We start from the raw sequence: 14,928 nt of genomic DNA, 5'->3' as shown, positions 1-14,928 counted from the left end.
TTCCTTGTTTTTCATGACCTTGACAGTTTTGAGGAGTACTAGTCAGGTATTTTGTAGAATGTATCTCAGTCGCATGTTTTTCTTATTCAACTTTTTGGTCAACAGAGTAATACAAATAAAAATCACAATAAGATACTAATTCATACCTATTAAGATGGCTATTATTTAAAAAAGAAAAAAAACACTTGGTGAGGATGTTGAGAAACTAAAACACTTATGTGTTGTTGGTAGGAATATAAAATGGTATAGCCATTGTGGAAAACAGTCCGGCAGTTTCTCAAAAGGTTAAACATAGATTGCCATATGACCCACCAACTCCACTTCCAGGTATACTGAACCAGAGACTCAAACAGATACTTGTACACCCATGTTCACAGTAGCACTTTTCACAATATCCAAAAGGTGGAAACAACTCAACTGTCAATCAATGAATGAGTGGAAAAGTAAAACATGGTATATCTATACAATGAAATATTATTTAAGGATAGAGAGGAATGAAGTTACAACACAGAGAAACCTTAAAAATTTTGGGCTGAGTGAAATAAGCCAAACCCATGGGCAAATATTGTATGATTCTACTTATAAGAGGTACTAAAATAGGCAAATTCACAGAGACAGAAAGTAGAATAAAGTTACTGGGAGCTGAGCAGAAAGTGAAATGAGGAGTTATTATTTAATGAAGACAGTTTCAGTTTGGGGGGATAAAAAAGCTCTGGAAATGGATGGCAGTAATGGTTGCACAACATAGTGAATGTACTTAATGCCACTGAGTTGTACACTTAAAAATGGTTGCAGGGGCACCTGGGTGGCTCAGTTGGTTGAGTGTCCCACTCTTCATTTTGGTTCAGATCACAATCTCAAGATCATGAAACCAAGCCCCGCATCTGGTTCATGCTGGGTGTGGAGCCTACTCAAGATTCTTTCTCTCCCTCTGCCCATCCCACCCTGCCCCAAGCATTCTCTGTCTCTCTCTGTCTCTCTCTCTCTCTCTTTCAAAGAAAAAAAAAAAGGTTGCAATGGTAAAAGAAAAAAGCCAACCAGTGCCTTATAATACATTTGTTGCAATGAATTATTTTAGTAAAATTTAGATTTCCAATTGATTCAAATTTTGTACCTCTGGTTCAGGTTTTTTTTTTTTTTTTCTTTCCTCTTGTTCAAGTTCCTCTCTCTCCTTCCCTCCCTCTTTCTACTCCTTTCCTTGTTAATAGTAGTTGCTGGATATACTTCAGTGATGGGGTCCTCTCTATCCTGCTCGTATCTATATGTTTCATCTTCTAAAGAGTCAAATCAGTATCATTAGGGTTAAGGGCCTCCTGCAGGACATGGTGGAATTAACCCCTTAGCTGCGCCACAGGGAGGCAATAGGTGATTTTTTTTCCTATAACTTTGAGGATTCGGATCTTTTTTGGTGATGGAGGCATAGCAGCGGCACCAGCATCAAAGGCATTTTGTAGTGTGAGTGTGACCTCAGCATGCCACAGAGTAACTGCTCTCCATTCACACAAGCAACAAATTGATGGACCCATAAGGGTATCAGTCTTCATACTGAGCACTCTGCAGAATGGGCCCAACGCCTGCTTGAGACAGGAAACCCGTGGTCACAGGTTAAAAGTCATTCTCTTGAGTCTAGACTTAGTTATGGCTTATGCTTGAGACATATGACTCAATCTGAGATACACAGACCCAGCTCATGACACATGAACCAGGGCCACTTTAAGGAGAGTCCCAAACCCATACTTCTGTCCCTAAATACCAATTATCAAAACTCCTGACTTAGACCAAAGTCTTTCACAGTGACTCAGTAGAACAAAACAAATGCAGCACAAAGCAACACAGCTCAAAATACATCCTCACCAGTGGACAACAAAGCCAGTTAACAAGCTGAAATGAAAAAACTCTCTAGTGGTGGGCGTTATTGTCTAGACACCCTGCTCATTGTGCTAATTATCATGGTTACCTCAGAGAGACAGGACAGACCCCCACACAAAATGTGGTTTAGTTATCAAGACTGATGGTCAATGACTGATCAGGACCTGTGCACAGTCCAAGAGGGTATTAAACGGTTCATTCTTCACATGATGAGGCTTTCTGGAAGAGCAGAGTAGATTTCTCTGTAGCCCAAAAATGGCTGGAGGAAAGCAAGAGGAGATTGGATTGGGATTTTTATGGTGGTTAAGCTGTGGACTACACCGGGGATTTTCATTCGCAGGCTGGGGCTTACACATTTTGAACTTCCCATTGGCAACAAAGAGGAGAACACCTGGGTTTTCTTACCAGTTTGCCCAGATGTGAGCCATCACATCTTAGAAGCCATCAGCAAACATCAAAAAGTGGAGTCAGACTTTATTACAATTAATGTGTTTACGTCATTCACATTTTTAGTGATTACTGATAAACTTGTATTAGTATCTAGTGTTTGTCCTTGTTGCATCTTTTTTCCGTTTGCCCTTTTTGTTCCCTCTACTTTTAATTGAGCATTTTACATGATTGCATTCTATTTCCGCTTCACATATTATACCTCCTTTTGAAATTTAGTGATTGCCCTAGGGTTTCTCATATATATTTTTAACTTTCAAAGAACACTATGCCACTTCAGACATTGTCTGAGAAAGTTTTTATTTCTCCTTCATATTTGAAGAATAATTTCAAAAGATACAAAATTTTAGGTTGGTGGGTTTTCCCTTTCAATGCCTAAAATATTTCACTCCACTCTCTTCTTGTTTTTATGGTCTCTGACAAAAAGACTGCTATAATTTTTAAAATTTTTCATTATGTTCAATTAGTTAACATAGTTCATCATAAGTTTTTGTTGTAGTGTTCGATTCATTAGTTGTGTATAACACCTAGGGAGTAAGATTGCTATGATTTTTATCCTTGTTTCTCTATAGATTAGGGCTCCCCTCCCCCAGCTTGAAAAGATTTTCTGTGTTAGATTTTTTACAGTTTGAATAAAAAGCCCTTTAGTGTGAAGTTTTAGGTTTATGAGACTTGAATCTGTGGGTTTGCAGTTTTCACCAAATTTATAAAATAACTCTCCAAATATTGTTCGGTCCTTTGTCTCCTTTCTCTTTCTGGGACCTAATTATATATGTGAAACTACCTGATGTTGTTCTAGAGTTCACTGACTCTAAGTTCTTTTATTATTCTCCACTCTTTTTTCTGTCCTTCGTTTCAGATAGTTCCTACCGTTATGTCTTTAAGTCATTTTTTCTTCTATGGAATTTAATCTGCTGTTGATTCTATCCAATGAAATACTCTATTCTGGTATCGTGAGGAAACAGTTAATGCAGTAGGTCTATTTTACTCACTTCTTACTTATCTCTGTATCCAGGGCAGTGATCTCTGGCCAAGCTCTGAAAAACAAATTCCTGGGTATTCACATAATTTCTAGTTAATGATTTTTTGATATATGCCTGAAGCAATGGCTCAAGATGAACCAGGCTATAAGTGTTTGAACATGAAGATTTATGATATGCATTGGATGCCTGATTTGGAGTCCACACCGTGGCTGCTCATATAGCTGTGACTAGTTCCCTTTAAGGACTCTGAATTTTAAGACTTGGGTGGGCTTCCCTGGGTGGAGATACATTGTCTTTGCAATTTGGCATCATAGGGAAAAGGACATCTGTATGACTTTCACAGAGACAGAAGACTCAGAAGCTTGCATGTGACCTCTAACATTTGCCCGTTTTTTTTGTTTTCTGCTCCTGAACTATATATCATTTATTGTAATAAACTTCAGGCATGAATATAACTTTATGTTGAGTTATATGAGTCCTCCCAGCAAATCACCAAATTAGCTAATGGTCGTGGGAGTGCCCAAAACAGGTGTATTTTTCATCTCTACAAGCTATCTTGGTTCTTTTAAATATTTTCCACTTTTTTCATTCTTTTCATGAAACAAGTGTTTCTTTAAAACACTTGTGCATAGTTTTAATAGTGGTTTTAGTATGCTTGGGTGTTAATTCAATCAGGTAGTTATTTCTGGGTCTAGTTCCACTCACAGATTTTTATTATAGGTCATATTTTCCCGCTTCTTGGCATATCTAGTAATTTTTGACCGGCTATTGGAAATTGTTATATTGTTGAGTGTTTCATTGTCTTCCAAGAAAGAGTGGTGTGCTTTCTTTTGCAGACAGTGACTTCCACATCATCCTGATCCCATTAAAGTCTATTTTTGTACATTATTAGGGTAGGTCTATAGCAGACTTCCCTCCTGGGATAGGTCAATCTATTACTAAGGCATGACCCCATAAGGGGCCTCCACTTAATGACTGGGAGTATTATTGAGGACTCTCCCCTACTGGTCAATTAGCATTTTTCCTCATCTTCTAAGAGCTGTGGCAAACTTACAACTCCCCATTATTTCTCGCCTTACCTTCTAAGACCTTCTAAGATTTTATTCTGAGGATGTGTAGCTTAGTGTCCAACAAAGACTCAAGGGGATCCTGTTGCAGATTTCTGGAGCCCTTTTCTACATAGCCCCCAACCCGCAACTTCCAGCTGCCTCAACCTTCCTGAACTCCAACTCCCAACTCACTCTAGAGAGCCAAGCTTTTCAGGTTCTCCCTTGTGTTTATAGTCTGAAAATTACTTCCCTGCAGAAATTTGGGGTAATTGGAGGGATCACTTCATGTTTCCCTTCTCTCAAATATCATATCCTGCACTGTTCCATGGCTGATTGTAGTCATTTCATATTTCCTATGGTGGACTATTACATCTAGTAGCATGGGTGGAAACATAAATCTGCATAAATACTTGGTGCCCTCTTGCATTAAATTTCTAACAGGTTTCTCTGTCACAGCCTGCTTAAAAGCATTGGATGATTCCTCATTGGGAAATAAACCATAACTTGAAAAACTGTACTACTATTCAAAAAAACAGATAGTGTTCTAAACCACATCATACAAGTCATCTAAGTTTGAACTGTTTTAACACTAACTCACTTAGAGCTATATGTTCCAAGAGAAGACAACAGTAACAGGAGCTCAGTATGGTTTCACACATCCCAAATTCTTTTTTTTTTTAAGATTTTATTTATTTTAGAGAGAGAGTATGCACATGATTGGGGGAGGGGCAGAGGGAGAGCGAATCTCAAGCCAAATTCACTCTGAACACAGAGTCTGATGTGGAGCTCGATATCATGACACTGAGATCATGACCCAAGCCAAAATCAAGAGTCAGATCCTTAATCAACTGAACCACCATGAGACCCATCCCAAATTCTAAAGATAAGTCCACTGACACTTTTCCAGCAGCTAGCCTCAATTACAAATTCTGGCCAATTGCTGGCCAGACCCACTTACTAACTTACTTAACTTAATCCACTTACTAACCTTTATTGTGTAACTACCCCTTAACTAACTTTGGCCTCCCAAATCCTCTAGGTGCCCTTCCTTAGTTCCTTGACTCTGTTAATGTAGTGCTCTCCCTTGCTAAGTTTGATGAACCCACCTTTGTATGATGAACAGGTTTCCCCAGGACTTTTTTGTTTTGTTTTTTAATTTCAGCTTTGACAATCATGGATGCTCCAAGGAAGTTTAGCAGAGACCTATCATAGTCACAACCCAAGACCACCAACTCAGAAGGCACTCCACTGAGGCCTCTTGAGCCTTCTTGTTTGGGGTTACCTTCTCCATGATGAGGAGTTCAGTTCAGTACTAAGTTTGAGCTCCAATCCCTTTTTTGTTGAAATCCCAAATCTGTATGAGCTTTATTTGTCTGTCCTAGGAAAAAGAGTTCCCAAAACATTTTAGTCACTTTAGTTATCTGAATAGATTTGTACTACTTTTAATTTTCCTTGGTTGCCATATTAGATATCCATTGCTGGGTAACAAATTACTCCAAAACTTAGATTAAAAAACAATTATCTCAGGGCGTCTGGGTGGCTCAGTGGGTTAAAGCTTCTGCCTTTGGCTCAGGTCATGATCTCAGGGTCCTGGGATCAAGCCCCGCATCGGGCTTTCTGCTCAGCGGGGAGCCTGCTTCCTTTCCTCTCTCTCTCTGCCTACTTGTGATTTCTGTCAAATAAATAAAATCTTAAAAAAAAATTATCTCACAGTTCCTGAGGGTCATGACTCTTTGAGTAGCCCAAAGTTTCTGTTGAAATTTCAGTCAGGCTGCTAGCTGGGGGAAAGCTTGACTGGGAAGAATTCACTTCCAAGTTCATTCACATAGATGCTGGCAGACCTTAGGTATTTGCTGTTGGCTGGAAACTTCAGTTCTTCACCATCTGGGCCCCTTCGTGGGCCTCCTGAGAGTCTTCATGGAATTGTAGCTGCCTTCTCCCAGAATAAGTGATCCAAGAGAGTGCATGAGACTAGCTTAAGAGCTGCAGTCCTTTTATGACCTAATCTTAGAAGTGCATACCACCAGTTCTGCAAAATGCTACTGGTCACAGAGACCAACCTTGATACAATGTAGGAGGACTCTACACAATGATGTGACAACCTGCAGCTGGGGAATCCAACCTGGGAGCCAACTTGGAGGCTACCCACCATGGTGAAGTCTGCCAAAGCACGGATTTGTCAATATTTCTCCCACTAGACTATCTATTGCCAAACTATTGTGTGTCTACAAGAACTTTCCTTAATAAGGCCCCTATTCATTATCACAGAAGCCAAGATATCCCACACCAATATGCAGTATGCCAGGAACTTAACTGTTTTAAGTCTGTGAAACAGGCAATATTGTCCATACCTAATAAATGAAGAATAAGAAAAGTTAAGCAACTTGTTCTTTCATATAAGTCATATGTCATAAGTCACAGGACCAGGCATTCCCAAGTCATCACTCTTCAAAGTCTAGGATTTTTCCAGAACTCCTCACTTCTTGTTGACTGGATCCTAGCTCTAATCTAGTTCTTTCCAGCCTGATCTCCCTCTAACCCCTCACTCACCTCACACTACCACCATACTCCACTTTCCATCATACTGTATGGATTTTAAGGTCCCACATTCTTGTGTTAGTCCCACAGCAGATATCTTTCTTCCTATCTCTTTGTGATATCAGTCTTCTGAAATTTGTTGAGGCTACCCTGGGCAAATTTCATAAATATTTCAAATGTGCTTGAAATGAGGAAATTTCCATGTTGAATGTGATGCTCTTCTGAGTTCATTAAACTGAGCTTGTTAATTGTATTATTCAATCCTATGTTTTTACTGACTTTTAAAAATTTGTTATTTAAATTCAATTTAGTTAACATATACTATATTTTTAGTTTCAAGGGTAGAATTTAGTGATTCATCAGTTGCATACAATACCCACTGCTCATTCCATCACATGCCCCCTTAATGCCCATCATCCTAGTATTCCATCTCTCCACCCACCTCCCCTCCAGCAACCCTCAGTTTGTTTTCTAGAGTTAAGAGTCTCTTACAGTTTGCCTCCCTCTGTTTTCATTTTATTTTATTTTTCCTTCCCTTCCCCTATGTTCATTTGTTTTGTTTCTTAAATTTCACATATGAGTGAAATCATATGGTATTTGTCTTTCTCTGACTGACATTTCACTTAGCATAATGCTCTCTAGTTCCATCCATGTTGTTGCAAATGACAAGATTTCATTCTTTTTGATGGCTCAGTAATTGATGGCTCAGTAATTTACTGACTTTTCTTGTATTTCATCTAACTACTGAGGAATATTAAAATCTCTACCATAATAGAGGATGTCTGTTTTTTCTTGCAAATCTGTAGGCATCTGTATGTTATTAGGTACATACAAGTTTTATCTTCTGTTAAACCTAATCTGTCACCATTATCTCAGGGCCACCTTTACCCCAGGAGAGGAGACGAGAGCAAAGAGATAAAAGGGGGAAGGAGTGTATGGGGGAGCCAACTACGGATAGGTTTACATCTAAGCCCAATCTCCCCCTTGCAAAGGGAAGATAACTAGTCTTCCGAATAGCCTGCTACTCGGACAGTGGTTAAAATTCTTTGGGTGGATTACTTCCTTCCTCCTAAGAACATAGCCAAATTTCCTTGCTACTTCTTTCTGGGAAGCAGGGTATGATTTTGCTCATCCTCCCATTGGTGGTACAGCCCACTGGGGCCCCAGCTTTACACAAAGGCTTCCCATTTGAAACTTCACCTGGGCACACCTGGGCTTTAAGATTTTCTGCATTATGCTGAGTGCAAACAGAACCCACTCTCAGGCTTCCTGGTTTCATTTCATTTGGGGTCCTGCAAATGCTTGGTTGTTTGTGTATATGTGGTGCTCAGCAATATAGTAACAAAAAGGTTTTTTTTAAATTATTTTATCTAGAATTATAGCTGAACCCTTCAAAAGCATCATTCAGAATCTCTCCAGATTGCTTTAAATCCTTGAAATCCTATTCACCCCTCATGGTTCAGTTCAAATACAGATGCTTTCATTAAACTCTGATCAATCAACTACCCTTCACCCCATATCCAGTGGAAGTTAATAGCGACCTCCTGTTTTACCTGGCTGTCTCTAGCTGGGTGGTAGTAATTGCTACAACCAGCCTTACTTTTCATAGTTATATTTGTATGTTTCTCTCCCCAGTAAAAAGGCAACTAAATAACCAGATCCTCTGTCAGGTTGTTGGGTCCCCATCCCCACTCTAGCCCTGCTCCATTCCCTGTCTCTAGAGAGGGGAGCAAAGGCTCGACTAGGTGTTCAAAGGCTCCGCTGGTGTTCCCCAACTGCTGAATGGCTTCAAATCTTTCATTTGAAACCTATGGCTAGAAATCCTGACCACAGAACTATCCAATCCTACGACAGTGGGTTCATGGCTAATGTCCTGTTCAAGAGAGCACAGGCTGCCTTCCTGGCATTGGCCGCTCTGTGGTGCGCTTCTCAAGAAAACAACAGATTTTCCAGAAGGACCTTGGGTAGACCCCCACTTCAAGGGCCTTTTAGATGCTGACAGGTGTGCAGATTCAAAAAGAATCTCCCATCACTTGTCCATTTACTGAACTTGACATATCTATTCAATAGATACGGATTTGAATCATTTTAAAGTTTTAAATTAATTAGATCTCACATCATACAGTATTAAAAACTTTTTAATATTACTCTTAAGATCAACATAGAGAAGACATTCAAGCATGTCTGACATGAGACACTAATAAGAGAGGACTCCGAGGTGGTTGCCACTGGGAACCCAGAGAGGGTGAGGCACAAGGCGGGAGTCTGACGGTGTACGGTGTATACGGCTGACTCTCTACCCAGTGTACCCAACTTCCTGCTAAGGCACCCACGTGCCACAGCCAGCTACTTGAAGGCACTTCTGGGACACCACTCATCAGTGACCACACAGATTTCCAGGCCCACGTACTGGAGACTCGCCACTTTACAGTCAGTTTCCACACTGAGAAAACACTTTCAGAGAAACAACAAAGCATGGGGATAAAAATACCAGCAACCAGAAAAATTAACTTGGGTGAGTTGTGTGCTTGCAAGGTCCTTCAGAGGGAAGCTTGAGTCTGACATGGAAGAGCATCGGCCTTAGCTCACCTCACAATGGGTTCCGAGCTAAGCCGTCAAGGAGGCAGCCTATGTGCCTCTCCCAGCCAGCCAAGCCTGCTGAGCACAACACCTGCTGCCGTCTTGCCTCCTCATCCTTCTCATCTCTGTGCTGGGAAGAGAAGTCCAGCACTGTGCCCCACTCATTGGAGCAGGTGCCTGAGCACCGACTCACTTGACCCAGGGGCATTCTTGTTTTTGAGAGAAATGGGAATAGGACAAGGAAAACCACAACAGCAGCGGGCCTAGCCTCAGCAGCCTTTCTGCGTGATGTCTAGTCCTGACGACTTTGTAATTTCCAAGGTTGTAAACACCTGTTTGAAAGGAAGAAAACCAAGCACATTTATATCTAGCCATCAGTATTTCAGTATTGCTTTAAGAAAACATGTTTAGAATATCACTTCTAGATTAACCTTTAAAATATACAAAGCAATCTAATAAAAATCTTTCTGACGATGGGCTTTACAACAGTTCTTGAAACCATACCAACTGAAATCAGTAAAAACCAACCCTATCTCCGTACCTCACCACATGTGGGATGAATTCCAATGGTGTCATCCAGTTGCTGCTTTGTGAGCCCACATTTCATTGCGGCCGCAAACCCTTGGGTGATCTCACCGGCATTCGGTCCGAGAACGTGGAATCCTATCACCCGATCCTTGAATAGGCAAACATAAGAAAGAGAAGCCTGGCAGGTTAATGATCGGAATAGGAATCTATTTATTGCAAGTTCGCAGTTAACATTTACGGCAGCTACCACAGAAAAAGAACTCTTATGTTGAACTGAGCAGAGAACATTATCATGAAACTGAACCACTGTAAGAATCTGCTAAATGAGCCAGCAAATGCACATCCAGAGTTAATTTGCACTCAAATTTACTAGAACAAGCAATTTACCCACTGCATGAAGGAGTTCATTAGTATGATGTAAATTTCCAAATTATGCTGAGATGGTGCTAAACAACAACATAACAAATCTGAATTAAAGTCCAACGCTGGAATAATTCTAGGGCTTGGATAAGTCAGAGTTTGGAAATACTGTGGTTTCTGGCCCAGGAAGCATGTTGCCAGGCTCCTGACATAACTAGGACCAGCCAGAGCGGGCCTTTCACCCAGGCCTGCACGAAGGGAGGGACAGGGCGCAGGGGACGAGCAGACCCACCAAGACAGGGAGCAAGAGTCAAAGTCTGTCTCCAAGGACACAGTACATTTTAGGCCATCCAGTGTTTTTTCATCAGACTCTAGTCTCCATGTTGATGTTCACCGGTGAAAGTGCTCAACAGGTAAGAGAGAGAAGGCAGAAGGGCAGAAGAGAGACCTCCGCTGCCCACGTTCTGGAGAAAGAACAAAGAGCACACACGCGGCCTCATGCACACTTAGTGGTGGGTGCTCACAGGAGAGCTCTAAGAGCGGCGTTTCTCAGGGGTCTGGCCCTCAGAGGCCACGGGAGCTGTGCATGAGAAGTGGGAGTTCTCAGGGCCCCACGGAAGGCCCCTGAGCTGGAATGTCGGAGGTAGGGAATCATGCGGCAAAGTGGGGGACAAGAGGGGCAGCCTGGAGAGACAAAGGACCTCTGATGAAAATCTCCACTTACAAATGAAAACAGAGGCAGTGTGTGAGGGCAGACCTCGTTCACACTTTCCACCATACAGGACAGGAAGGGAGGCAGTCCTAGGGCGATACTCCAGAAATAGCAATTCTTCAAAAGGGGCGAACCAAGTCCCACTGCTTTCTACACTCAGGGTTCTTTACAAAACAAGTCATGAGTAAGCTGTGCTTTCAACCCCGATAATGCAGGCGTCCATTATCAATTTCATGCTCACCTCAAGAACGGGGGAGGCCGAGAGCCTCTGCCCACCGGCTCTCCACCCCACCAATTCTTCTTTCATGAAAGCCTTCATTAGGAATCAGTTAATTAACAGGTTTTCACTCCATGCAAGCATCTCTTTCTAAAGGCTTTGACACACATTTGGTCAATTTACAAAAGGCATACATGCACCCTACCTTTTATCAGTTGATGACCAAAACTTTCACAGACCATCTGGCTCTAAACAGCTAAGTTAGATAGCTCTGGGAAGAGACATCTTTCAATGACTCTTTTTTTTTTTTTTAAATGGTATTAGTTAGCCTCCCTTACTGTCTGTCATGTGTTCAACGTCCACAAACACAAACACATATACTGGGTAGCAATTTGAAGGATTCCTGCCTCACCATGAAAGCAGTCTTGAAAGAGATCATTCAAATCCAAATACTAGATTAAAAGAGAAGTTTAAAATGACAGCTTTTTAGCATCCAATCGTATTACGTACGTTGTCGAATTTATTGCAAATTATCTTTGCATAACAAGTATTGTTGTCTCTGCCGGCCACTGTCCATTCAAGAGGCCAGAAAAAAGTATGGTACACCTGCAAGACAAAGGAGAAATAGGCCAAGATCAATGTCTGTGAAAACCACTCCCTCATATGCTCTTTAATTATACAAAGATGATCATCTCTAGAATAGCTTTCACCAATTTGAAGTCTTATGATCTTGACTTGGGTGTGTGATGGCAGCATCTGGACCACTGTCCTAAAATACCAGCTGTACAAGTGTGTGGACTTTTTTTATTTTTTTGCTCTGCTGTCAATCCAAAAAAATCTCCCAATTAATTCCATTCCATTTTCAAACCTTTCTAGGGTGCTACTGTCCAGGGCAATGCAGTAGGCCCTCTGGCACCCGAGAAGGTAAATAAAGACTGAGATTCTGCTTAAGTGAATTGACACCCTGCCTACAAGTTTCACAGTCACACCACATCTAGGGAAAAGCAGAAGAAATAAAATAGTGCCAATCATTCACAGACATTAAGAACACTACCTCTGCTACTTGTGAGCCCCCCCTCCAGTGCTCTGAGTGCACCTGGAAGGCTCTCAATCTGGCCTGGTCAGCTGGGAACCAGGACAAAGTACAACATGTCCTCCACTCGTGGGGGCTATACTGCCCCAGCCTGTTCATCCTAATCGCTCCACACAGAAGGCAGTCAATTAATGTCTGCTGACAGGGTAAGAAATGAATTCCGAACTAAAATCCACAGTGGAAGGATTTAAATACTGGTGCTTTGTTCTTTAATAGGATTCTGTATTTTGTATTTTGAATTATGTCTTTATTGTTTTTATAAAAACGATCCAAGGTTATCATAAGAATAAGGCAGTGAAGAAATTCACAAAGTAAAAACCAAAAACAAAACTAAACAAAAAATCCCCACCATCCAGAAATAAATATTTTAAATGTTAGGGAAGCATCAATTGTTGGTGCATAGCTAATAAAAATGAAATTATTATTTAAAAGCTATCATAGCTGTTATGCTGAAAATAAAAAATAATAATAATAAAAGCTATCATAGAACACAATTACTTGTAATAAAACTTGTATTTAACAGAAAAGCAACAAACTTTTCATGTATTTTAAGACAAACTTATCAATCTCTCTGGCTATCAGGAATAGAAGATAAATGCTTCTTTACATCAAGACAGTACTTCCTAAAATACAGCTTAAGAAAAGAGATGGTGAAAGCTCTGGGGTTTTAAACAAGATTTTCCCCACAGCAAGCTTGTTCCTGGCTTGTCCCATGCCACTCTGCTCACATGTTTCAATTCCTTTTCCTTCTTTCTCCCATTTGTGCTCTGTGTGTGATGTTCCTTTTAGTATTTGGAAGATTTTATTTTATTTAAATCCTTGGTCCTCCTTGTTCCAAGTGGATGTGAAGTGTGGATCTAAGTTTACTTGCTTCTTGAATGGCCATCCACTTATTCCAATGCCTTTAAATGAATGTCTCTTCCCACTGATTAAAATACGATCTCTATCATGTATGAATTCTTCTAAGCATTTGAACCCATTTCCAGGTTTCATATTCTGTTCCACCTGTCTTTCCATCCACCTGTATACCACTATGGTACAATTTTAATTATTACAGCTATATGATAAATTTTAATATCCAGTAGGGCTCATCTCCCCATTGCTCTCATTCAGAATCTGTTATTGTCTCTTTTTTAATTTATCAAATTATGCACAATTATTAGATGTAATTTTCGAAGCTCTATTATGAAAACAACAATGTCTGTCTCCCATGTCCATTTCAATCAACTGGAGGCAACTGTTTTCACTTTTGTTTTTTAAAGAGTATGTTTTCCAACTGCTGGATCTGCAGATCAGTGCTGCAGTTGTATCTGCCTGGTTCAGAAATGATTTTATTTTGTTGGTCTCATTTTTTTTTAAAGATTTATTTATTTATTTGACAGACAGAAATCACAAGGAGGCAGAGAGGCAGGCAGAGAGAGAGGAGGAAGCAGGCTCCCTGCTGAGCAGAGAGCCCAATGCGGGGCTCGATCCCAGGACTCTGGGATCATGACCCGAGCCGAAGGCAGAGGCTTTAACCCACTGAGCCACCCAGGCGCCCCTGCTGGTCTCATTTTATTCTTCAGTTCTTTACAATTTGAGTCTGTTTCTTAACTAAAATGCAGATTTCAGACATTAAGCTATTTCTACTTTTCTCCTCTTCTGTCAGCTTAATTAAGTATCATAGTGAGCACTCTTTCTTCTTCTAGAACTACATACATTGTAAATGAGTTGTGGACAAAAGAAAATGCCCATGGGTTGGCTAAAGTCAGCACCTCTGGATCAATGGTTCACAACCTTGGCTGGTCATTAGAATCCTAGGGTGGGGTGGACACATGCCCAACCTGCTAAATTAGCATCTCTGGGGAAGGGGCCAGGCACTGAAATCAGCATCTCTAGGTTGCTTTCACCTCTTTATTTACCTCCATGTTTCTAAATAACATGCTTATGCTGCTACTTCTTGAGTTTTCCATTTTAGGCTTTATTGGCTTGCCTCTACCAGCGAGGAGGATTTAACTCCCTTTCTTCCTCAGTCCCTACCACCCATTCACTGGACACCCTTCCTGACCCACTCATCCTCCCAATTACAGATATTTTCTCAGCTAAATCAATTATCAGTGTTTGCTTTACTAAGTCAAGCTGTTCACAGACAATTGGATATTCACATACAAAGGAATGAAGCTGGACCCCTACCTCACATCATAGGCAAAAATTAACTCAAAATGGATTGAAGATATAGATGTAGAAGCTAAAAGCTTTGATAAAACTCTTAGAAGGAAACATAAGCATAAATCTTCACGACTTTAGACTGGGCAACAGTTTATTCAATGTGATGTCAAAAACACAACAGAAAAAAAGATAAAGTGGATTTCATCAAAATGAAAGACTTCTGAGCTTCAGAGGAAGCCATCAAAGGAATCAAAAGACAACCTGCCAAATGGATGAGAGGTTTTATAAATCATCTCTCTGGTAAGAGACTTGGAAGTAGAACATACGAAGAACTCTTAGAACTCAATAAAGCAACAACCCAATTTTTAAAAGGGCCAAGGATCTAAATAGACATCTGAACAAAA

At 40.6% G+C, this 14,928-nt stretch overlaps 1 protein-coding gene across 1 annotated transcript in view; it reads right to left on the bottom strand.

Moving 5' to 3' along the window:
• Positions 1-9,006: 9,006 nt before the first annotated feature.
• LOC111159006 (thioredoxin reductase 3) overlaps positions 9,007-14,928 on the bottom strand; it is a 79,695-nt gene continuing 73,773 nt past the window's right edge. The window contains exons 15-17 of the mRNA XM_022521368.1: positions 11,794-11,889; positions 10,008-10,142; positions 9,007-9,798 (exon numbers count right to left, since the gene is read on the bottom strand). Of these exons, the coding sequence (XP_022377076.1) occupies positions 9,736-9,798; positions 10,008-10,142; positions 11,794-11,889 (294 nt within the window). The 3' untranslated portion in view covers positions 9,007-9,735. The remainder of the gene's footprint in view (positions 9,799-10,007; positions 10,143-11,793; positions 11,890-14,928) is intronic.

This window comes from Enhydra lutris, unplaced genomic scaffold, assembly GCF_002288905.1.
Source record: "Enhydra lutris kenyoni isolate GAN:26980312 unplaced genomic scaffold, ASM228890v2 scaffoldscaffold66, whole genome shotgun sequence".
Classification (NCBI taxonomy): domain Eukaryota; kingdom Metazoa; phylum Chordata; class Mammalia; order Carnivora; family Mustelidae; genus Enhydra; species Enhydra lutris.
Note: the sequence above shows the minus strand (reverse complement) of the source record. Positions and strands in the feature narration are given on the sequence as shown.